The sequence below is a fragment of the Ambystoma mexicanum genome, chromosome 3q (assembly GCF_040938575.1).
Source record: "Ambystoma mexicanum isolate Mex_15411 chromosome 3q, UKY_AmexF1_1, whole genome shotgun sequence".
Lineage (NCBI taxonomy): Eukaryota > Metazoa > Chordata > Amphibia > Caudata > Ambystomatidae > Ambystoma > Ambystoma mexicanum.
This window is the reverse complement of record NC_090926.1, coordinates 1288246381-1288271433: the sequence shown is the minus strand read 5'-3', so window position 1 is coordinate 1288271433 and position 25053 is coordinate 1288246381. Positions and strand designations below refer to the sequence as shown.

Genomic DNA, 25053 nt, shown 5'->3' with positions numbered 1-25053 from the left:
TGCATGTTCATCGTACACGTGCAAAAAAATCAGAGTGTCAGCTCGTGTAATTGGAGGAAAGGGCCTTAGCGCGTACACGCGTAAGTGACGTTGTACGTGTGGGCTGGTTTAAAAGGTATGTGTAGGACGCCCTTTCCTTGTACGTGCTTTTCGTGGAGAGCGAGTGGGTGAATTCTGTACTTCTTGTCGGTTCACACGCGATTACTTCACAGCGTTTCAAGTTCGTACTCCCTGTTACCTCTGACAGTGTTTCATTTTTTTGTTGGGCCTGTTTCCTCAAACAGCATTCACTTCTTCTTTTGTCCTGTCTCCTCAGATAGCGTACAATTTTTCTTTTGGTGGGGGTGTTGCCAACGCACACACGTGTGTCTTTTTCACGTTCTTTTTCCAGGCAGACGGTGAGTCACGCACATATTTACCAACTGTGCTTGCCCCATGTGTCGCGTACCCCTTCAGAGGTCATTGTAGGCTGCGTGTATTACGCGTATGCTTAATTTTGTGTTTCTGGGTGCCACAGCGTAGTGTGAGTTCATTTTTCCACGCACGTGGTCTACGAGGGGTTGCATGCACGTTATTTTTTGTTTTCGGGGTGCCTGTGCATTGCGTGACCCGTCATCTTCCCCCAGGGGTCACAGACAGCCTTGCTAGAGCACTAGGGTATGAATTCCATCTAGTACCCTACCCCTTTCACCCCCAATTGCCCAGGACAATCGTTTCCTGCTACTCCCATATGCACAAGAACATCAGTGCCATGGTTGGGAGGCGACCAAGCGGTAAGGGAGGCAAAGGTGGCCGACCTCCAAAAGGGGGGCGTGGTGGGCGCGGTAGGGGACGTGGCCAGGATTTGCAGGGTGCCCCTAGACCCCCATGTGTGGAAGAGCAATCAGGGACACCCATGCCCCCCCATGGTTGTGGGAAATGTAGCTGACACCAACCCAGCTCAGCCCTTGTTGGAACAGCCCATTGTGGCACCTGAACCGGCACAGGAAGACTCCCAGGCTGACTTCCAGGTCAGCAAGTCTAAGCCACGTGTGGCGGTGCAACTTGGTGTCACCAGGCCACGTGGATCTGGGGCAGCTATGTCATCTGCTGCCCCAAGTAGGCCTTGGTGGGGAGGCTGCAGGGGCAGCTGCAGCTCGATCCACCCCAGCTCTGAGTCTCCCAGCCGGGACAGTGTCGGTCCCGGTCCATCATACCGACGTTGCCCCTGCCAACATCACCCTGCAGCCAATGCCTGCACTAAGACCTATGGTCATTGTGCATTCGCACACTTCTAGTACCCAGTCCATCCATTGTGCATTCGCACACTTCTAGTACCCAGTCCACCGGTGCTTCAGCCCCTTCTGACCAGAGCGGCGTAAGCCATTCAGGATCCGCACCACCTTTGAAAAAGAGGAAGAAGGGTGCTCTGGCACTACAGGCTGAGACTCCAGACATGGCTACACACTCTGGCACGTCAAGGAAGCCTAGCTTTAATGACGCCAAACTTGATGCACTTGTGGCCTATGTGTCGGCACATAGCCGTGAAATGGTGGTGACTGCAGGGTGCAAGACCACACCTGGTCAACGTAAGGCACACTGACAGACCATCGCAGACATCATTAGTGCCCTTTGATTTGTGAGGCGTACAGCTGATGATTGCTACAAGCGGTGGAATGACCTGAAACGCAGAGCAAAGAACAGGCTGGCCTCCAATCATGCTTCTACTCTGGTGAATGGCGGTGGGTCTCCACAAGAGGACAACGAACTCACTGAACATGAGTCTGTTGCTGGAACCTTCATCACAGAGGAACAGATCCAAGGCGTGGGAGATCTACCAGATTACGACGCATTGTCCGGTGAGTGCCCATGCATGTGTATGTAATCGATGTGTATGTTGTGTGGGTGACGGGTTCTGATTGAGTGCCAGGTGAGGATGTGTGCACCTGAGTGGTATGGGTCACCCATGTGCTTCCTTCATTCACTGGCCTTGGATTTGGGTATGACAGTATCCCTTCTGCCCACAGTAGCCATTTATCGCCACATTACTGCAGTTGCCCTTGAACTGTCATCTTGCAACAACATTGTTCAGAATTTTTCAGTGTTAATTCAGGCTGATAGTTACAATTCTCCCACTTTTGCAACACATTTTCAGCCCTATTGTCACATATGTGACATGCTTCTGTCATTGATTACATCCCACATTGACCCACATTTGTTAGCTTGTTATGTGAATGATTAGACCATTCAGGCTGATTGAGTATTGGCCTGCTCACATTGGTTGTTGGTGCCTGTTTGTATGTGGTACATGATAGTTGTTTCCTGTCAAGTTTAAGTGACCAACCATTGATGTGTACATCTGCCTGCAATCACTGTATTCTTGTACACTGGATGTGTTTCAGTGAGTGGCACATGCGTATTTTGTCACACTATGTAGCATTTTTCATCTCATCATGTCCATCTCACATGGATGGGTGACAGTACTCATTCACTGACATATGGCTGTACTTGCGGAATGTACCATGGCTATGCTACATGCCATCTGTGTGATGGCATGTGTCATGTATGTGTATTGGACATGCCACTCACAGGCTAATGTGTGATGCCAGTGCTACACAGCATGCAGCAAATGTCTTGCTTTTCCATCTTGGTGTCATCAGTGTGTGTTTTTTGCCTCCCCTTCCAACTCATTGACAGTGCATGCATGCCAGGGTTATAGTCATGTGGGACATGTGTAATTCATGTACTGGATCTCTGCCTTGTCAGACCTATGTGTGTGCTATGGTGCTCATGCCTGTTTCCATTTGTTGTCTTTCATGTTTTTGCAGGTGATGACGCACTGCTGTTGCAGGTGATGACGCAATGCTGTTGAGGTGGAGGAGATGGTGCAGACCCAGGAGGAATCTCAGGCACGACCAGGCACCAGTGGAGGACGTGGTGTGGTGGTGGGAGAAAACCCTTTGTTACTGCAGACCATACTGTCCAGGGGTGTCTCTGGGTGCCCCTCCCCAGACCTCTATTCAGGTGCTGAATCGGATGATGAGACTTATGTGCCGTCGCAGGTGAGTGTTTCTGGCAGGGATTCTGTTCTGTCCAATCCACCTGCACCAGGGGTAGAACCCTCTATGGGGATGTCAGTGTTGGTTACTCCGCCTTTGGCGGTTACGGATGCAGGGTCACACTCCACAACATCTGATCCTGTTCCTGGGCCAGCAGATCTGAGGGGGAATGCAGTCCTGCAGCCTCAGGCAGTGCCAGCACAGCAAGGTGCAGATCGCCTTGCCCCAAACAGGTGTGGTGCCCGCCGACGCGGTGGCCGTACACCACCAGGCAATACTGTATCGGAGAACTCCATGTACGGTATGGCAACCCAACAGGCAGCATCAGTTGAAATGATCGCTCAGGCAATGGAGAGGGTGGCCACTTCCATTATCCCCCCTGAAAGGCAGATGGAGCAACAACAGCAGGCAACAGACTCCATTTGCCAATCACACAGGGAAGACATGTTGGTGTCCAACAAGGACCGACGGGCGGCACAAGAGACTCTGCGGGAAGCCATTTCTATAGAGTCACAGGGCCACAGGGAAGCCCTGAGGGTAGAACTCCATAACCTCAGGGAGACTCTTGTTGAACTTGAGGCTTCCACAAATTTGAGGACAGAACAGCAGCTGGAGCGGCTCACACGTTCACTCTCAGCTGAGCTGCAGGAAACTCGGGAGGAGATCCGGGCATCACGGGAGGCCATGCATGCAGAAATGCAGGCAACCCATCAGGTGCTGCATGGGGATCTCCGTACTATCATCCTCCAGAACAAGACCTTCCACACCCGCATGCTTGCTGCCATGGAGGACCATACCAGGGCTTTGCGTGGGCTGCCTCCCATAGCACCACCACCTCTTGATGCAGCAGCTGAGGGTGATGAGAGTGACAGCAGCACTTCTCCCACAGTAGCGTAGCCGTGCAGGCCATGAGCCCATGGAGGTGTTTTTTTTCTCGCAACATCCACACAGGTGGGTGTTGGTGTGCACCCTGTCCTCAGACCTCCTGGGTGGCCTCCCCCCCTGGCTCCCACTTGGCCATATTATTTTTTATTTTTTATTTTTTTACAGTGTGTTTCCTTGTGTGGCTCCTGTGGGCATCCACTGTGTATTCCGGCTGGGCACATGCAGGCTTGTCCTGTGTTTGGGATAGATGCTTGGGTTCCTGACACACACACCCCTCCTGCTTCACGTTTCCATGGGCTCGCAAAGGGTGTGACCAAGTGACAGTGACTTACACAGTGACATTGGGCTCCCATGAGCTGTGTGGGCAGTCTGTAGTCATAACTGTGTGGACATCCCTAGTGGGGTTTGTTTTTGAATTGAACACTGCATGGTGTATTGATATGTGCTTGTGCATCCATATCTTCCTCCTTATTCGCAGGTACCTTCTTCATGTCTTCCCAAGGCCGTCTCCTTTGTGGAGGCAGTTCATGTTGTATGCAGTACACTGACACATTTGCCTGACAGCAACACTCTGGAGTTGGAAGGGGTCAATGTGCTGGTTTATTGAGGTTGTATGACTTACATTACTTTGAGTTTGTACTGTCATATTTTGGCAATGATTCATGCTGTGTTGCTGTATTGTGTTGCTGGTAAGTATTTGGTCATGTATGCAGTTTGTTATTGATTACTGGGAGCATATTGTCTGTGGCCTGTTTTCATTTGGGACAGTGCACTTTGTGGCACTTGTGTCATGTGTTGTGCATTCCTTTGTTTGCTTTCACATTGCAGGACATGCCATGGTGTGTTGGGTGGCGGAGATGGGGAGGGGTTGGGTGACATGGCGCTATTTTCATGTTGTATTTTGCAAGGGGGTAGTCATTCATGCAGCATAAATGTGTGTCTTTTTGTGACACAGCATTGGTTGTCTTTGGGTAGGTAGGGATGCACACAATGTAACAATTCCAGGTGACCAATCTCAGGCTGGTATGGTTGTGACAGTTGACTGTCCCTTATGTCATCATCATTGATTGTCAGCTGGTATGTGCCAGGGCTGTGTGCACTCCACAGGGGTGTGATTTTAGGTGAGGTAATTAGCCACCAGCTGCGTACGGGCTGCCTCACCTCGTGCCCTTTCCCCCCATGCACAGCGGCCGTGCTTGTGATTGGGGATGTGGGGGCACCACCATGTCCACCGGCAGGCCCCGGCGTGTTGCAACGTTGTGCAGGACACATGCTGCCACTATGATCCTGCACACTACTGGGGGCGCGTATAGCAGCTGCCCACCAGAGTGGTCAAGGGAGCGAAAGCGTTACTTGAGCACTCCGAATGTGCGCTCCACTATGCCCCGGGTTGCAATATGGGCTGTGTTGTATCTTACCTCGGGTGGTGTGGTGGGGTTCCGAATTGGCGTCATCATGTGGGTTCTCAGAGGGTAGGCACTGTCCCCTGGGGAGGTGATGATGGGTATCATTAGTGAGGTTGTGACATTACTCAGTATCTGACATGCATGCATGTGCAGGGGCATTTATACTTACCAAGCAGCCATGTATCGCCATGCCGCCCAGCTTCTAGGTCCCGGTTTAGGGTTGACATTCTGTAAATGAAACTGTCATGGGTGGACCCTGGATAGTTGGCATATACTGAGTTGATGATTCCCTTGGCATCACATACTACCTGCACGTTGATGGAATGCCAGTGCTTGCAGTTTCTGTAGATGTGCTCAGTTGCCCTGGGAGGACGTAGAGCCACATGGGTGCAGTCAATGGCACCTAGCACTTTGGGGAAGTGTGCCACCCCGTAAAAATCCTGGACGACAGCTTGCCTTTCTGCAGGTGTTCTGGGCAGGTATATGTACCTGCGGACTGATGGGCGTGCAGTCATGATGGCCAACACCTGGTGCAGGCAGTGTGGCTGCGTGGCCTCTTACCCCCCCCACTATGGCACTTGTCCCCTGAAATGAACCAGTGGCCAAGAAGTGCAGTACATTGAGCACCTTTTCCAAGGGGCTCAGTGCTTGGGAGCACAGGGTGGGTGATGTGAGGTCATCCTCCCACTCACTCACCAGGTCGAGTATTATGTGAGGTGGAAACCTGTACCTCACATACACCTGGTCATCAGGCATCCCAAAAAGGCTGGTTCTGGGTGTAAATATTCTGGCCCTGACTATCCTCCTCCTGCGGTATCCCACGACCACTGCTGCAAGGAACGGTATATTCATCTTAGCGTCTAAGCTTGTTTGTTGTTTGCACGCACTTTTATGCTGCGTGGGTCCACGTACGCCTGCTTCCTGCTGGCGTACGTGTTTCCGGATTAGCGCGTCTTTTTTGGCGCACGCGTTGGCCCCGTTCGATTACATGTTGTAGGCGTGCGTGTGGGCGTTCCGCGGATTTGCCTCCTGTACTTCCCCCGTGACGCCCATATTTTCACGCGTTGTTCCCCATTCCGCGTGTTACGCCCCGTGTTACGCCTACTTTTGTTGTGTGCGCTGCGCTATGTACGCTTTCGCTGTGCGCGTAGCGCACGCTGTTTGAAGACGTGTGCGCCAGCGTGCGCCACGCAGGATTTTAGCGCACATCCATGGATTTACCAGCGCATGGACTACCATGATTTGCTGTGCGCAGGTTTCGCAGCGATTTTCGCACTTGCACTGCGATTCGCACGCTTTCGCACGCTTGCGCAGAAATTTTCAGCGCACATTAATTCCATAAATCGGCCTGTAAGTCTCTGTATCGGTGTAGTTGGAACAAGTTCAGTAGCTGGTGCAGAGAAAAGAATGTGGACCCTTTTCAATGTAATATCCCCACAATTTTATCTTTTCTGTTACATTTGGCCAATCTGGGGCTTCAGGTTGGGACAATAAAGGGATATTTAGCAGCGCTATCCATCTTTAAGCGCTCTTCTAAAGAAGAATCTTACTTTAAAATACCTTTGATAATTCAATTCCTTAAAGGTTTAAATAATGTTTTTCCCCCAATACCTTTCCAGGTTCCAGTGTGGGATCTAAATCTAGTTTTAAAATTTCTCACATGTATTCCATTTGAGCCCTTACATTCTTGCCCTTTAAGGCTCCTTACTTTAAAAACAATTCTTCTTGTAGCATTGACATCAGCCCGCAGGGTAAGTGAGTTGCAGGCGCTTTCGAGCGGACCTCCTCACACCATCTTTTATAAGGACAAAGTAGTTCTTAGGGTTAAACCTTCTTTTCTGCCAAAAATTGTTTCGGATTTTCATTTGTCACAAAAGATAACTTTGCCTACATTTTACCTTCCTCCTCATGCAAGCAAGGAAGAGGAAAGACTTCATAGACTAGATCCCAGGAGAGCTCTTAGTTTTTACATCTCAAGATTTGCAAAGATTCGCCAGTGTGATCAACTTTTCATGGGATACACTGGACGTATACTGGGCCTTCCGGTAACAAAACAAACTTTATCCAGATGGATAATTTTAGCCATAACAGAATGTTATAGATTGGCAGGAAAAGAACCGCCTGATGGACTAAGAGCTCATTCGACCAGGGGCATGGCAACTTCTACAGCATTAAAAAGTGGTGTCCCTGTGCAAGATATTTGTGCAGCAGCCACATGATCATCTATGCACACCTTTATAAAACATTATGCATTGGACTCGACTTCTTCTCAAGGGGGTCTGTTTGCAAAATCTGTACTACATTCTGTACATGATTGGAAAAGGATACTGTACTCCCACCTCCGAGACAAAACTGCTTTGGGAGTCTATCTAAGATGAGGAATATGTGGGAGGACACAATCCATTCGAAGAACAAGTTACTTACCAACTGTAACGTTCTTTCGATTGGATGTTCCTCCCACGTATTCCTCCTCGACCCTCCCAACCAACCCCACAGTACAGTTTACATGAATTTCACTCTAAATCCTTTTAAGGCTTGTGTCAAAAGAGGCACGCCATTAGTTAATTAAAATCCATGGGCTACAACATACGAAAAAACAGAACTGAAGCCAACAGGCTCGCTCGAGGCTCTTATACAGTGGATGACGTTGGTGCTCGACGGAGGCCGCCGGGGGACATCGACGCCGCGGCCTCGAGAGGAGCGCCCTCTGCTGGAGAGAAGAAAAGAAATGTATAGGGTAGGACAAGAGGGTTTCTCCTCCCCACCCCCCAACTTTTGTGGCACACCATTTTGTCCCACTCATTTGGCAGGAGCCCCTTTCATTTAGATGTCATGTCCCCCAACATATTCAGCAAAGTGACTCCACTGCTGGGACTGTCTGGTCCCAATCCGCAATATTGGTGCCAGGAAGGCTAGTGTGCACGAGAGCATGAGCTGCAGTGGTCCCTAATTGGACCACTTCTGGCGTGCATGAGTGGGGCAGGTGTCTTCATTGGCCAGGTGTGATCATGCACTGGACCTTGGGATATGAAGAGGGGTCCTGAGTGCAAACCTGCAGATCACCCATAGGTTTGAATCAACCTATACACAAAGACAAGTATCCAGAGGAGCAAATAAGATCCAAGGACTATGCGGAACCGCAAAGAGAATGTTTGGCACCCTGAGCACGCTGTTGTCCCGTTATAGCCCTGCTTTGCACACAATCTCCGAAGATTTGCAAAGGTGCTTCAACCCTTGGAGTGGTGGGACCAATTACTTTTTTATTTTATTTATTTATTTATTTGTTTTTGGTTTTACAAGAAAACCTTTACAAAAGCATAGTGCATTTCCTTAGATAAAATTACTAACGGTTCTCGGAAGCCAGGGAGTAGCTAAAAATCCTGAAAGGCCAATGAGTGACCACCCGGCAGCTCATTAGACTGTGTCATCTTTTGATGCTTTGTTAAAATGGTGAGTTCCTCTGATACTTTTACTATCGCGGCAGTGAGCATAATTTCCTGGCCGGAGATCAGTCTGTTCCAGAATGCATCTTGGATTAAGCTCTCTTCTCTGCTGACGAATCTCCTCAGAAAAGACACTCTAATGGCCCATGTGCCTTCGCATTCCAATAGCAAGTGTTTCAAGGTTTGGAGGTTCGGAGTTTTGCAGATTTCACAGAATTTTATTGCCTTCTCTCCCTGGTTTCTTTGAGCCAGTATTTCTCCTGTGTGGGCTAAATTCAGACGTAGTCTGAGAAAACTGTTTCTTGTTTCACGATCTGGGAATTTTTCCAGATAGCGTGGCATGGTTCCCAGTTTCCTGTCTACTATCAGGAAATAGTTCAGTGATTTTAAGTTTCTGACTCTTGTGATTGTGTCGATCCAGTCAGCCATTTTTAGGTTTTTTTTTACTTTCAAAGGGTTTTGTAGCAGGGTTTCTGTTGTTAAATCAAGCTTATGCAGAATCTGTCCGATCTTCTTTTCTAGGCTCGATAGCTGTTTTGATTTTGCTTTCTTTAGATGTTGATTTATGTCGAAAAAGAGGGTGGCCTCACTGGCTGTGATTATATTACGGTATAGTGAGAGGAGTTTCCACTCTGCGTAGCAGCTCAGTGAGGTCAAGCCTAATTCGAACCTCAGACTAGCTGACGATGTACACATTGGAAGCCTGATGGAGGATTTCCAAATAAGGCCCTCGATTTTGTACCAATCATAGTTCCACAGCAGAGGTTTTGCCTCCAATCCGTAGAGGAGGACAGGAACTACTTTGCCTACGTAGAATTTCTTGAGTGGTAACAGTGAAAATTTACAAAATTTTCCATTTAGGTTTTTCATTTGCGCAATGATTTTCGAGGTCTTGTTGTGAATGGATGCATTCGCCTTGTTTACAGTTGGATGGGCTAAGACTTCGTATCCCAGGTATGTTAGCTCATCTACTCTGGGAATTTCCTCGTTATCCAAAACCCAGATCCTTGATGTTACCTTTTTTCTTGGGTGTTTGAAAACCAGGACCTTAGATTTTAGTGGGTTTATTTTAAGGCCATTTAACTTGGCGTATTCATTGAGTTTAGATAAGAGATGTTGCAGTCCTAATGCTGATCCGTCCAAGAGAACGAGATCGTCCGCATAGGCCAGCCAGTGAATTCTTCTGCTGTTGATCCTGGGACAGATCAGCGACGCCGAGGCCAAGAAGTCTCCTATGTCTGAGAGGAAAAGATTGAAAAGCAAAGGTGCACCCAAGCAACCTTGTCGTACCCCTTTTAGAACCTGGATTGCTTCTGAGAGGTTGCCGGCGTCATCCAGCCTCACTCTGATCGTAGTGTTTTTATGTAGTTCAACGAGCATAGCCAGCAGGGGGGCTGGAATTCCCCGTTTGCTCATTTTCTGCCATAGGAGTGATCTGTCCACCATGTCAAATGCCCTGGACAGATCTACCCATGCCCCATACAACGGCGAGCCTTCTTTCTCATTCGAGCTTTCGCTCAACAGGTTCAGTGTAAGGCCATTAAGGCTGGTAGAAAGACCCTTCCTGAAACCTGTTTGGTGCGGGGGGAGAATTTCGTTTGATTCTACCCAAAGGGAAAGTTCCCTCATCAATATTCTCATGAATATTTTGCTGTCTATATCCAAGAGAGCTATGGGTCTATAGCATTTTGGACTTAGCCTGTCACCCCCTTTGAAGAATGGGATCATCACTGCATTCTTCCACGATGGAGGAAAAGTTTTTTCCCTCATTATTCCTTGAAAGAGATAGTATAGCAGTTTTGACCAAAGTTTTGGCTGATTTTTTAACACCTGGTATGTGAGGCCGTTCGGCCCTGCGTCTTTCGAGTCGTCGTCTCGTCGTCGTCTCGTCGTCTCCTTGGTGCCCTGCAAATGAGCCTTCTCAGGTGTGTCCCTGGGCCCTCCAGTGGACTGACCAGCTTCCACTTTGTCATCCTTGCTGGAGAATCGGTTAATCGAGCTTTGTCTAGAGCTTTGGGGGAATCCTAGATCGCACTACAAAGCATCTTCTTGCCAAATTACTTTGTCCCAGCTGCTTTGGGCCGCGAGAGTGAAGCGTGCGTCAGACCGCAAGATTTGGGTGCCCCTGCGTCACTGCCACAGTGGCGATAACTGCTGGTGACTTTCCTGCCTTTCTTCAATTGCCCTCAGACCAGCTGCATCAGTGCTTTCTTTGTCCTGAATTTGTGATGAGAGATCCAGCTCCAGTTGTAAACCAGACCTGCATCTGCACCCGCAGCACCTGTGCACTTTGAAGCTTAACCAAGGAGGGGATTTCGTACTCCAGACAATCTTCTTCAAACCTGCCGAGTTTGTACCCAGAGTGAGCTAAGGGCGGTGTTTAATCATACCACTTACCGGTGCCCCTAGATCATCCATTCCCTTTTTACACACAAAGGAACCCTTGTGGTCCTTGCCTTGGTTTGGGTGGCCTCCGCTTCCTAAAGCTGTACAAAAGTTGGGAACCGCTTTGTTCTCTGTAGCAGATCCTCCCCTGACTCTGCCTCGCTCCAGAATTCTCTTCTATCTTTACCACCCCCTTTTACGCATCACAGAGCTCTTGTATGTACGAACCTGACACAAGGCTCCAATCTTTGTAGGGCTGGACTTATTAAGTTAGGGAAATCCATCTCTGGGTTTGCCTTTGTGTTAAAGTTTGTCTGCTTCCCCTCCTTACAGGTTTTGGCTGGAATCCACACTTTACCGTATTGACCGCTAAGTGACTGTACATATGTTTTACATTGTGTGTGTTTAAGCAGTGACATTACTGTGTTTTCCATTATTCACTTGTGTTTATTCTGGGCCTATTAAATTGTGTAATTTTGATATAATACTGTCTAAGGGTAATTCTTGTCATCCTACTGTGTGTGCTCATCTCCACTACTTCTGAGACTGACTGCTTTCCAAGCTACCTTGAATTGTCCTGGCTAACTTTGCAGAAGTGTCCCCTGTTTCACTAACAAGGGTGACCTCCTAAACATCTGTTCACCAGAGCAGAGTTTAGAAATCCATTCTAACAATTGTTGAAGTAGCCAGTCAGGGTAGGCCAATTTCTGTTTTAATTGGTCTGCATAGTCAGGAGCCAATAGGAGGGTTAGAATGTACTTATACCTAATGGCTAGAATATATTCCATTGTGTGGCTTTTGCCTTTAAATACTTTAGCCAAATGTAGGCGGGTTGAGAGCTCTCAGTTTTGCGGTCTCACAAGACCCGATGACCTCCCTGCTGTTATTGCAGTTGTATTAAACTGTGTTTTCTTACAAATCGTGCATCTCTTTATTGTTTCCTGAAAATCACGACGGGTCTTGCTTAGGTATATGTATATGTTTTCTGCAGGAAAATATCATGTTCAAAGATGTGGGTTGGCGTGCCGACACTTACGCCTGGATGCACTCATCTCCGAAGTTGCAGGTGCTATGCGTGAACCCTGGAGCAGTTGCAGTGCCAGTTAGTTACTTTTCAACTACTGATTTTCTCAATGTAGCTCATGGCTTGTGATCCCAGACAGTAAAACACAAGTATCCTCCCATTTCAGTGCAAGGGAGGACACAGAGTTAAATAGATAGCTGCTGTGGGGAGTTGTACAGGTTATGCAAATACATTCCAGCATAGAGACTTAAATTGCAAGAAGCAGGACCCATTCAGTATTGGGTAGTGACAGTACTATGAGCCTCCAAATCTGCTGTTTGAATCCACACGTTTAGAGAAGACAAAGCCTTCAAGCAGCAAACAGGGTTATATGTAGGACCTTGTTAAGTAGAAGCCTGTAAAGGTTTTGAGGACAAGAGGTTTTGAAAAAGACCATAAACAGTTGGAGGAATTCTAGAATGCAAGGAATCTGTTTTTTTATGTGTTCCAGCTTCTAGTTGCAGAAGAGGGAGGAGCGCTGGTTATTTTCTCCCATTTCCTTTTCCCCCAGGATTTAGGGATCCCGGGGGGAGAGGGATTTAGATGTCTTTGAGGACATTGGCTCCATGGGGATCTATGGAGCATTGCAGCACCTGTGAATGTCCAGCCTGCTCCCTGATGGGCGGAATCCTGTATTATTGGACGCTGCGTAAAGCTTTTATGCCACACATAATATTCAGACTGTGGTACTGGATAGGATACATCACTTTCTTATTTACTGCAGACGCCACACGCATCTGCTATAAATAAGAAAATAACTAATTTGACTATTTGTGCAGCCTCTTTACGTCTGTATGCCAATGCACATCACTTGCAATGTCTTGGTAGCAGTGACATCTGCTTCCACCAGGAAGGAATCATGGAGTTATAGGTACAGCAATTACATTACCTCTTCCTCTCTCTTTCGGGACGGCATCTGCTGAGGTAGCAGCAATCCAATGCTTTCGATTTATTTACTAATTCTGTCGGGGCCAGTTTGGAGTGAGAGACTCTAAACCTGTGGGCGATGGTGTTAGTAAAGAGGGTAGCCGCAGGCAGCACTGTCAACACTGATGTCAAAGCTGTGGGCATGTAAGTGGTCTGGGACAATGAAAATAATCGACTGGCTAGACACCAAATGGGTAAGGCCTGGAGGAGACTTCTGCGGGAAATCGGGGAGTCCATCATTTGCATTGCAGGAGTTAGGAATAATCACCTAAGAAGGATCTCATGGGTGAGAAGTTCATGACTTTTGCAGATTTCAGGTGATTGCTCCTCTGAGGAAGGGTACCTCCATGCAACCATCATTCGGGCGACAGAATAAGTGAATGAGCATCTGCCAGTAATATCCACTTAGATGGGGAAGTCGGGTAGAGCTGGAAAGTGCATGAGAGGCAGCACCCAGGAGCGGGCGGGCCACACATGTGGCCCGGCTTCAATTGTAATGTTTGCAATTCTGTTGCCCCCTAATGCTCCTGTCTTTTCCACAGGGGAGGGTATGTCGTGTGGGTATGGAGGAAAGAGGACCAGGATAAGAAGCTTCACTGTTAGTGAGTAAATTGGACTAACCTTGCCATGGCTTCTTTTGAACAGGTGCCGGCAATGAAACTTGATCATGAAATTCCCCTTTGCACTGACGGAAGGAGCACAAGTCCCAATCCCAGTCTCCTGCTCACCAGGGACTCTGAAATGATGTACTGGTATGGTGATACCCAGCTCAGGTAAGACATTTGGTTGGATCTGGTTTTACCATATGCAATTTAAGAATGGGGAGTGCCTTCCGCTCATTTAGACACACATAAAATGGAGTGACACCTTAATGTGCCAATGACCTTCAGTATGTCATAGTAACTGCTGCTTGAAAGACACTGTGAGTCTAAGAGAACTATAAGCCCAAAGGTGACAGATGCGCCTTGAAATTAGACAGGAAACACAAGATCACTCCTGCACCATGTTTTTCACTTTATGTTTTCTAATGTACTCAGTGCCACATCCTGCAAACTCATGGCATGTCCTGGCTGCATGCCTGCGTATTAGAAAGTTCTCCAGGATTGGATCTTTCATGGATTCACATGCTGTGAATATTCTCCGTCGTCAGGCTAGGAACCTCGGTCATTTTAACTTAGCGTTTTCCTATGGAAAACTTCGACACTTCAGTGTCCTATTGTCACAACGCGACCCTGGACACTGTGGAAAAGATGGAGGCTTACTTAGGCACCTTGCGGCCCTTACCGTTCTAGTCTTTTTGGTCCTTTTCCTTTAAAAGGTAGCCACGCCCACAACGCTGTGCGTTGCAACTCGCATTGTCAGCCTTTCGCTAACTTCGCCTGTAGTGCTGCTCCTTGAGCTTGGTCCTTTGATACTATTCTTCCTAGTACTCAGCCCGCTTTGACTTTCCCTGTTTCTCGGCTCTTTCTTTTTGTACGGGATTCCGTACTGTAAGGCGTTCCTTCGCGCCCCTTCGCGATCACTCTCCGGCTTGAGCTCTCTCTCTCTCTCTAGCGCTTTTTTCCTTAACTCTTGGTCACCCGCTTTTGCTCCCGCTCGCTCTCCCTTACTATTTCTCTCTCTCTCCCTTCCTTGCTCGCTCCCGCTTCCGTTCGCTCTCTCATTCTCTCTCATTCTCCACACTCTCTCGCCTTCCTGTACCAGTTCTCTCTCTATCCCTTCCTTGCTCGCTCCCGCTTCCGTTCGCTCTCTCATTCTCTCTCATTCTCCACTCTCTCTCGGCTTCCTGTACCAGTTCTCTCTCTCTCCCTCTCTCACTCTTCTTACCTGCAGTATAGCCTTACCTTCCCTCCTGACTGCTCGTGTGCAGCCTCCGCTTCTGCTTTCCTTGGATCGCAGTGGACTCTCTTCCAATCCTTTTCGACATCAGTCTACCTCGTCCGGTAATACTTGGATTCAAGTACTGTTACTGTATACCATTCACCGGCCTCTTCCACTTCCGACTCACTCCCTGCCAGCAAGGACTCGCCATCTACAGGGTTTTTACTGCCGTTGCTGGCTTTTTCCCTGGCGTTACGGGACTGGCTCCCCTGGGTCCACCTGACAGCTTGTACCTACCACTGTCAGGGTGGCCTCAAGTGGAGCTCGTCCCTATCTCTACGAGCGCAAGAAGGACAAAAAGGGAAGGAAGAGCACCAAGACGGACGAAGACCCGCAAGAGATCAAGAAGAAGGGGAGAAGGAGACCAAAGACATCTACCCAGGAGGTTTCCTCCAAGGAGTCAGGTGAGGAGCTTTCGGGGGTGGTAGTTTCCGATTCTGACACCTATCAACGTCCTTTTTTGGGTGCTTTAGCCACCACCAATAGGACGTAGGGTATAAATGGCCCCGCCCCCGCGGCTTCCCTTCAGATTTCAACCGTCTCCAAAGTGTTGGGATCACCTCGTGCTCGTTGTGGTTTCTGCACGTGCTTGTGCGATTGGATTTTGCAATGTCTTCTGGAATGAAGAAGTCTCTGTTCCGGCCCTGTGCGACTTGCGGGCTGAAGAAGGTGTATGAGGGGGACGGCATATGGACTGCCTCTATTGCCTTTACCCCATCACTCGGCTGATTCTTGCGAGCTCTGTAAAGGGTTTTCGTGGAAGACGCTTAAGGACCGCAATCAGCGGTTGGTGTGTTGGCTGAATGAGGGTACCTACCCTGCCTCGGAGGTGGGGTTGGTTCGTAGCCTGGCCTCTGAAAGGCCTGTTCAAGCGGCGGATCGGCGGGCGGCATCGGCTGAGCCTCCGGCTAAGAAGTCTCGACCTGCCCCTGGCCAGCGTGGGATTCTGATGTTGAGGTGGACTTGCCTCGTAGTCCGGCACAACCGTCTCCTCCCGATGATGTTGGGGCGTTCCATGCCATGATGGCGAAGGCATGTGTGGAATTTGGGTTGGCTCCTAAGGAGGAGCGGAAGGAGTGCTTCCTGTTTGACCACATGGGCAAGAGATGGAAAGCTGTGTTTGCCGTACCTATCCTGGACCACGTGTGGCAGGAGGGCCTGCGCACAATGCGACATCCCGTCTCAGAACCGGCTGTCAAAGGGAGGCTGGAGAAGTTTAAGGCCCCGGACTCTACACCGAAGTGCTTAGTGTCGCAGCCCACGCCTGAATCGGTTGTGTCGGCGGCGGCTAGCCGTATAGCCAGGAGTCAGCACCAAATGTGTTACCCCTCCCGACAGTGACGCCAGGAGACAGGATGCCTTCGGGAAAAAGGTTTTGACTGTTGGGGCGACGACGGTGAAAGCGGCCAATTCGTTCGCAATCACGGCTCGCTATGATTGTGAGATGTGGCATTGGCTAGCGCCTCTGTTGGAACATCTGCCTGAGGAACACCGTAAAGCTGCCATGCTGTTGGTACGCGAAGGGGAGGAGGCGTCCAATCATAGTATTAACATTGCTGTGGACTTGGCAGAGTCTGGTTTTAAACAGATAAACAACGGCGTTGTGCTGCGTCGACAGGCCTGGCTTAAGTGCACAGACTTTCACCCAGAGGTGCATTATAATGTTTTCGACATGCCCTGTGAGGGGGAGCAGTTGTTTTCTGAGAAAATTGATCGGTCGGTCTGGTTACTCCTTCCAGGGGTATAGGAGGTCGGCGCAGTCGACGCAGAAGAGTCGGGACTTTCAGGCCTCCAGGAAAAGAGGTGGGCAGGCCTCTTCCTCCAAGGGGAGACAAGCTAAGCCACAGCAATGACTGTCATCAGGGAACTCTGCTGGGCGGCAGGGTAGCACTGCACATGGACGAGTGGTGCAAGATTACATCGGACCGTTGGGTATTGGACATGGTGCGTCTGGGCCACTCTCTGGAGTTCAAGTTTTCCCCGGTTCCCATTCCTCCAGTGTATACCGTGCAACCTCACCTTTACATCCTACGTCCTTATGCTACAGAAAGGGGCTATAGAATAGGTTCCGGTGGCCGAGAAAGGCCAAGGGGTTTATTCCTGTTACTTTGTGGTGAAGAAACCCAACAGCAAGTGGCGACCCATTCTGGATCTTCGGGCGTTGAACAAGACTCTGCAACGCCTGAAGTTCAAGATGCTCATGCTTCAGGAAGTCATTCGGTCTGTACAGCCGGGCAAGTTTCTGGCCTCGTTGGATTTACAGGACGCATATTTCCACATTCCCATGCATCGATGACACTGCATGTTTCTGCGGTTTGTCGTAGGAGAAGATCATTACCAGTTCAGAGTGCTCCCGTTCGGTTTAAAGTCGTCTCCCAGGACTTTTACAAAATGTTTGGCGCTGGCGTGGTCCAACAGGAAGGTCATCACGTCTACCCATACCTGGACGACTGGCTGGTATGCGGTTCTTCGCTGGGGGAGACGCAGGGAAGTCTCTGCGCTACCATGCAGCTGTTGCAACAGCGAGGCTTCGCTGTGAACTTCGAGAAGTCCTTTCTGTGGCCTTCCAAGGACTTGGTGTTTCTGGGGGCAGAGTTTCAGACTCAGCTAGGTCTTGTGAAGCCCTCGGGCGAGAGGTTTATGAAGCTCCGGCAAAGAGCGGCAGAGTGGAAGATCGGTACAAGGCTGTCGGTCCGGACCTACATGTCACTGCTGGGGGCCATGGCGTCCTGCATTCCACTGGTGAAAAACTGTCATCTCTTCATGAGGCCGGTGCAGGAGTTCCATACCGACCGGTGGGATTAGAGTCACGGATCATGGTCCGACAAGGTGGTGATCGACGGCGGTCTGGTAGAAGTTCTTCGATGGTGGCAGTGCTCGGACAATCTGGTTCAGGGCATGCCGTTGTTGGAACCGAAGTTCCGCTTTACAATTGTGACAGATGCCTCTCAGACAGGATGGGGGGCGCATCTCGAGGGCTTGCAGGTCCATGGCCTGTGGTCTCTGGTGGAGTTGCGGTTCCATATCAATGTGCTCGAGTTGAGAGCGGTACATTGTGCCCTGAAATCGTTTCTGTCGTGCATACGCGGTCCGGTGATGAGGGTGTTGACGGACAATACCACCACGATGTTTTATCTCAGGAAACAGGGGGGGCACGCATTCCAGGATGCAATCGAAAGAAGCACAAGAACTGTGGCTTTGGGCTCTGTTGCACGACATTGGCATTGTGGCGTTTCATCTGCCGGGAGTGTTGCATGTGCAGGCAGACGTGCTCAGCAGGGAGGTAGGCCAGCTCCATGAATAGCAGCTGAAGGAGCAACAGGTGTCCATGATCTTCCAGAAGTGGGGCCGTCCTCTGTTGCATCTCTTCGCAACGAGGGAGAACAAACAGTGCCATGAATTTGCATGTTACGAAATCCCAGAGTTTGCCACTACCACGCAGCCGCTTCACTCGCTTTTCCTCATCTCCATTATGGCAGCGCTGGAGGTTGCCATGGAGACGTGGACGCTCTGCCTCCCGATTCCATGGAGGTCACATGACCTGTCTGTCACGTGTGCGGCGGGTTAGGCTCTGCCCCCACGCACAAGGAGAGGTTTAAAATAGGCTTGTATACTTCACAACGCTGCTTCTAATTAGCGTTATCTTGCCGCATTGTCTGAATTCGGATTTTCAACCTACCTTTTGACCTCAGATTTCATCCCTCCACTATTCTCTTTCTAGTTCCTTGGATTTGATGATACACTCGTTTCGGCAACAGTTTCGCCTGCACGCCAATCCCTTTCGCCTTTCTGGCAATTTCTTCTACTGCTGCCTTCCGCTATCGGTTCTTCTCCGAATGCTGCACTTCCCAGCAGCCGTGATCAACGGTCCAAAAGCACTCCAACGGTCCCTGCAGTGGGTTTACATCTACCCACAAGTCAGTGCTAGCCTCCTGTGATCTTCTGCGGAAGTTGCCATTGAAGTACTCGTTCTGTGTACGTGGTGAGTTCAGTCACCCTTGAAAAAGTAAGCATTATTTCAGAGTATCCTGTCCTTGCTGTGTAGATCTTTGCTCAATCAGTTTTTTGACTGTTAAGTGGTTTTTTCTCCTTGGGTTTTCTGTTTTGTTCTGGATTGTTTCATAAATTGGGACACTTAAACATCTACTCCACAGCTACTTCAGTGCATTCATGAATCCTATCCTGACTCAATGCACCATCCCGAAACTAGATGCGTCCCTCGTGCCGTTTGGGGTAGTCTCCTGTACTAACTCCCTGTTTGTTATTTTTCCTGTTGAAATTTTCCATGAAAGACGAGTTCCAAAAGCGGATAAACAAAATACAATCCGTGATAGCTGCTCCACCCATGCAGGAGAAAGCGTCTGGGGCATCTGCTCCTATTACGGGTTTTCCCACACCTGCTCAGGAGACCCCTTCCATTGTGCTCTCTGCTCAATTCCCACTGGCCCCTCCAGAATTTTTTTTGGGAGATCCCAAAAACTACAGAACCTGTGTTAATCAGTGCAAATTGCACTTTCTGTGTCGTCCTGCGTCCTTTCCGATGTCTACCACCAAGGCAGCATTTATCCTGTCGCATTTAGGAGGTACAGCCACCACTTGGGCTAACCCTTTGCTAGAATCAAACAGCCATGTGCCGTACAACTGTGATGCCCTCTTGGCCCCTATGAGCCGGGTCTTTGATACCAGGTATACCTCGCAGGCCTCGAATCTTGAGCTGCTCAAATTACAGCAGGGATCCACACCTTTGCTCTCTTATTTGGCACGGTTCAACCAGTTAGCGGCTGAAACCGATTGGCCTGAAGAGAAAGAAATCAGCGCTCTTTTGCCAAGGCCTCTCGGAGGAATTAAAGGACCCACTTTCCACGGTACCTGTAGTTACCACCGTTTTCAGCGAAGTTTTGGATATGGTTCTCCAAATCGACGCACAAAGGGTGGAACGCAAAGGAGAGAAACGACCCAGCATACCGCTGTCTGTCCCAGACCTCCCAATAGCTGGAGTCTCTACCCTAGAACCAATGCAGATAGGAGCAGTTCGGTGTCCGTTGACTCCTACACAATGTGAATACCGCCGTAGCCACAATTTATGTATGTATTGTGGTTCCTCAGAACACTTATTGCCTGAATGCCCCAAAAAACCAAAGAAAAAGGCCAAATCTCAACAGTAAAAGGAGTCCTTATGTCGGGAAGTCTAGCTATGGACTCCCCTTGTCAAATTCAAACGCATTATTCCAACTGCCGGTTACTTTTTCAGGAGCTTTAGCAACTCCTTTTCCGATTACTGTGGTGATTGATTCCGGGGCTGCCGGGAATTACATAGACCAATACTTCGCCACTAAAACTGGGATCGTCTTGATGGAGAAACCACACCCAGAAAATGTAAGTGCTGTGGATGGGTCAGCCCTTGTCTCAGTCCTTGTAACCCAACAAAACATCCTGATTACCATGACCACAACAGATGGTCATACTGAGGACATTGTTTTTGATGTTCTACAAGCTCCCGCCTATAGAGTGATCTTGGGCATTCCTTGGCTTAGACTGCACAATCCTTTGATCAATTGGTCCTTAGGCCTGGTTCAGTTCCCTTCCACTTCCTGTACCAGTTCTTGTTTGTCCTCTTTGGGAATCGTGGATGATAACCCAAGTCGGGTCTTGTCTGGGTTGCCTTCATATATTGGGTCAGTCACAGCTTCTTTGAGCAATCCTGTTCCTAATGAATACACACAATTTCATGACGTATTTGATAAGGGTATGGCTGAAATCCTACCACCACACTGTGTGTACGACTGCCCGATAGACGTGATACCTGGGGCTAAAATCCCATTGGGACGTGTTTATTCATTGTCCCTTAAGGAGGACCAGGTTCTGAAAGAGTACTTGGGCAAGGCTCTTGCTACCGGGTTCATTCGACCTTCCAAATCTCCGGCCGCATCGCCTTTGTTTTTTGTCCCCAAAAAGGAAGGGGATTTGCGCCCCTGCATTGATTATAGAGCACTTAACAAAGTGACAGTAAAGAACCAGTATCCATTGCCATTAATTTCCACCCTCATTGATCAATTGGGCGATTCTAGTATCTTCACCAAATTGGACCTCAGAGGGGCATACAATCCCGTTCGCATCAGGGACGGAGAAAAGTGGAAAACTGCTTTCAAGACTCGTTTAGGCCTATTCGAATACCTAGTGATGGCATTCGGACTTTGTAATGCCCCCGCCACCTTTCAGGCTTTCATGAACGACGTGTTTCACGATATACAAGATCAGTTTGTCGTGGTGTACCTCAATGACATACTCATTTACTCAGCCTCAATGGAATGGCGCAACACATCAAACATGTCTCTACCATTCTACAGCGATTGAGCGAACATCAGCTATATGCGAAGGCCGAAAAATGTGTGTTTCACTCCACAGAAGTGGAGTTTCTAGGTTTTAATATCACAAACCAGGGTATTAAAATGAGCAAGTCCAAGGTCAAGGCTGTCCTTGAATGGCCTACAACTCAATCAGTTAAAGACCTACAGTCTTTTTCTGGCTTTGCTAACTTTTACCGCTGCTTTATCCATTCCTTTTCGACTATTGCTGCTCCACTCACAGCCCTGACCAGTTCAAAATTCCATTTTGCCTGGGATGCGACTGCTCAGTCGGCTTTTGACTCATTGAAAGCGGCGTTCACTTCGGCTGCGCTGTTACAGCATCCCAACACAGATATTCTTTTCTTCGTTGAGGCTGACACCTCGGGGTACGCTGTAGGCGCTATTCTCTCACAAACAGGGGATATACACCCAGTTGCTTTTTTCTCCAGAAAACGTACAGCCTATGAAAGAAATTATCCCATCACAGAACGGGAACTGCTTGCCATTAAAGAGGCCTTTTTGGAATGGAGGCATCATCTCCTGGGAACCAGACATGTTGTCACGGTCTATTCTGATCACCGGAGTCTGTTGGCGTTTAAGACTATGAAATATCTCACAGCCCATCAGGCCCGATGGCCCCTTTTCTTCTCTCAATTCCAGTTCATCATAACATATCGTCCTGCACTTTTGCACGTTCCTGCAGATGCCTTATCAAGGCAGTCATCAGGTGATCAAAAGACTCTTAAGGATTCTGTTCCCTTACTTGCTGAGAAAGTGGTTTGTGGGTGTACAGTCCAGCCTTCTCTACGCTCCATTATCGAGAACTGGGTTGCTACTAATCCATCCGATGTAGCTTCCCTCGATCTGGACATCCAGGGGGCTCTTCCTTTTATTCAGGGGTGGGTTTATGTGCCTCCTGGTCCTGCTCGCATCCATACCTTGCGATGGGCTCATGACTCGGTGGTTGCAGCACATCTGGGTCATCAGAAGACCTTGGAATCCCTTCGCCGTTGGTCATGGTGGCCTTCGATGTCCAGAGATGTTATGGATTACCTGTCGACTTGTGGCATCTGTGCTCAATGTAAGACTTCTAGGACCAAACCTATGAGACCGCTACAGCCGTGGCCGGTGCCATACAAACCATGGCAGATGGTTTCCATGGATTTTGTGGTGGAACTACCTTCCATCAAAGAACTGAACACCATTCTAGTAGTAATCGACTACTTTACAAAGTATGCAGTCTTCATTCCTTGCTCAGGTCTACCTACCGCTCCAATATTAGCTGACCTGGTGCATTTACATATCTTTGAACATTTTGGTCTGCCTTCTATTTTCGTGTCAGACAGAGGCCCGCAATTTACCTTGCGCTTTTGGATAGCGCTTACATCTTCTCTGCTTATCGATGACCGTTTTTCCTCTACCTTCCATCCTCAAACGGATGGTCAAACGGAACGCCTCAATGCTCCTATGGAGCAGTATCTGAAATGTCTATGTCTCCAGTTTCAGTTATCCTGGTTGTCTGCTTTACCGTTGGCTCAATTCGCTTACAACAATTCATTACATTCTGCCACAGGAGTGTCTCCGTTCTATGCCCTATTCGGGTTACATCCGCGCTCCCTGCCATTACATTCTGCCACAGGAGTGTCTCCGTTCTATGCCCTATTCGGGTTACATCCGTGCTCCCTGCCATTGGATCCTTCGCTGCCCATGGATAACCCAGCAGCTCTGGCCAGCATTAGAGATATGGACCAACTACATCGGGATGTTCGCTTACACCTCCTGCGTTCCCAGGTCAGCGCAAAGAGGACCGCAGATGCCCGCCGTTCTCCTGCCCCTGCCTATTCTCCTGGCATGAAGGTTTGGCTATCTACCCGTAATTTGAAAATACCTGGGAAGAAGTCCCTTCTGCCCTGTTGGCCCATATAAAGTCTCAGCTGTTATCAACCCTGTCGCGGTGCTGCTGTCACTGCAGGCCACCTGGCGGATCCAACCTATTTTTCATGTGGCTTTGATTAAACCTTGCCTCGCGGGTACTTGCCTGCCCCATTGCCCTGCCGCTGTGATGGTTGATGGGGAGGAGGAGTTTGAGGTTTCCGCCATCCTGGACATTAAGATTTCTAGGGGTTCCATTTACTATCTTGTGGACTGGAAGGGCTACGGTCCGGAAGACCGCACCTGGGAGCCTTTGTCAAACATTCACTCTCTTGCCTTACTACAGGCCTTCCATGCAGCCAGGGGGTTGCCTTGGCCTTTGCGGGTGGACACTGTTACAAAATCCCCGAGTTTGCCACTGCCACGCAGCCGCTTTGCTCGCTTTTCCACATCTCCATTATGGCAGCGCTGGAGGTTGCCATGGAGACACAGACGCTCTGACTCCCGATTCCATGGAGGTCACATGACCCGTCTGTCACATGTGCAGTGGGATAGGCTCTGCCCCCACGTACAAGGAGAAGTTTAAAATAGGCTTGTATACTTCACAACGCTGCTTCTAATTAGCATTTTCTTGCCGCATTGCCTGAATTTGGATTTTCAACCTACCTTTTGACCTCGGATTTCGTCCCTCGACTATTCTCTTTCTTGTTCCTTGGATTTGATGATACACTTGTTTCGGCAACAGTTTCGCCTGCATGGCAATCCCCTTTGCCTTTCTGGCGATTTCTTCTAATACTGCCTTCCGCTGTGGTTCTTCTCCGAACGCTGCACTTCCCGGCAGCCGTGATCAACGGTCCATAAGCACTCCAACGGTCCCCGCAGTGGGTTTACATCTACCCACGAGTCAGTGCTAATCTCCTGTGATCTTTTGCGGAAGTTGCCATTGAAGTACTTGTTCTGTGTACGTGGTGAGTTCAGTCACCCTTGAAAAAGTAAGCATTATTTCAGATTATCCTGTCCTTGCTGTGTAGAACTTTGCTCAATCAGTTTCTTGACTGTTAAGTTTTTTTTTCTCCTTGGATTTTCTATTTTGTTCTGGATTTTTTCATAAATTGGGACACTTAAACTTCTACTCCACAGCTACTGCAGTCCATTTATGAACACTATACCGACGCAATGCACCATCCCGAAACTAGATGCGTCCCTCGTGCCGTTCGGGGTAGTTTCCTGTACTAACTCCCTGTTTGTTAATTTTTCCTGTTGTTGTTTATTCCAATTCTCAAACCACTCTCCTGTTAGCGAAAGTCTTCTACAATTTTGTGCATTTTGGGTTTAGATTGGTATAACTTGGGATTGACCTATCTGTTTTCTTGCTTCCCAGTAATACGTCCCGACTACACTCTTTGATACCCTTACAGCCCTACCAAACTCATTTCAGGTATTCCTCTTTCTCACTAAAATAGTGTATATTGGTTTTCTAGTCCTCACCTTATAACTGTATTTTATTTACTTCCACAGCTTTGGTGTAGCGGTGTGGGTATCCCCGCTCTTTTGGGTAACCAATTCCTTTGATTGTATTCCTTAACAACAAAGGGGTGTGTTGCATTAAAGAGCTCCTCAAGTTGAGGAGGTCTGGTTCTGGAGAGTTCCGGTAACGGAACATACCAGCTTAGACTGAAGACTTACCGGAGCAGCTCCCTCTCCTCTAGTGCCTTAAGGTTGAGCAACGCTCGACCTCTTCAACTGGTGGTGAGTAACATTGCCAGCAGGTGGGCTCACCCCGAGTCTCTAGGGGATGCGTTCTCA

General features: G+C 48.9%; 1 protein-coding gene across 1 annotated transcript in view; it reads left to right on the top strand.

Moving 5' to 3' along the window:
* Positions 1 to 25053, top strand: part of BRME1 (break repair meiotic recombinase recruitment factor 1) — an 837863-nt gene that overhangs the window by 546248 nt on the left and 266562 nt on the right. The window contains exon 7 of the mRNA XM_069652891.1: positions 13793 to 13920. Within this exon, the coding sequence (XP_069508992.1) occupies positions 13793 to 13920 (128 nt within the window). The remainder of the gene's footprint in view (positions 1 to 13792; positions 13921 to 25053) is intronic.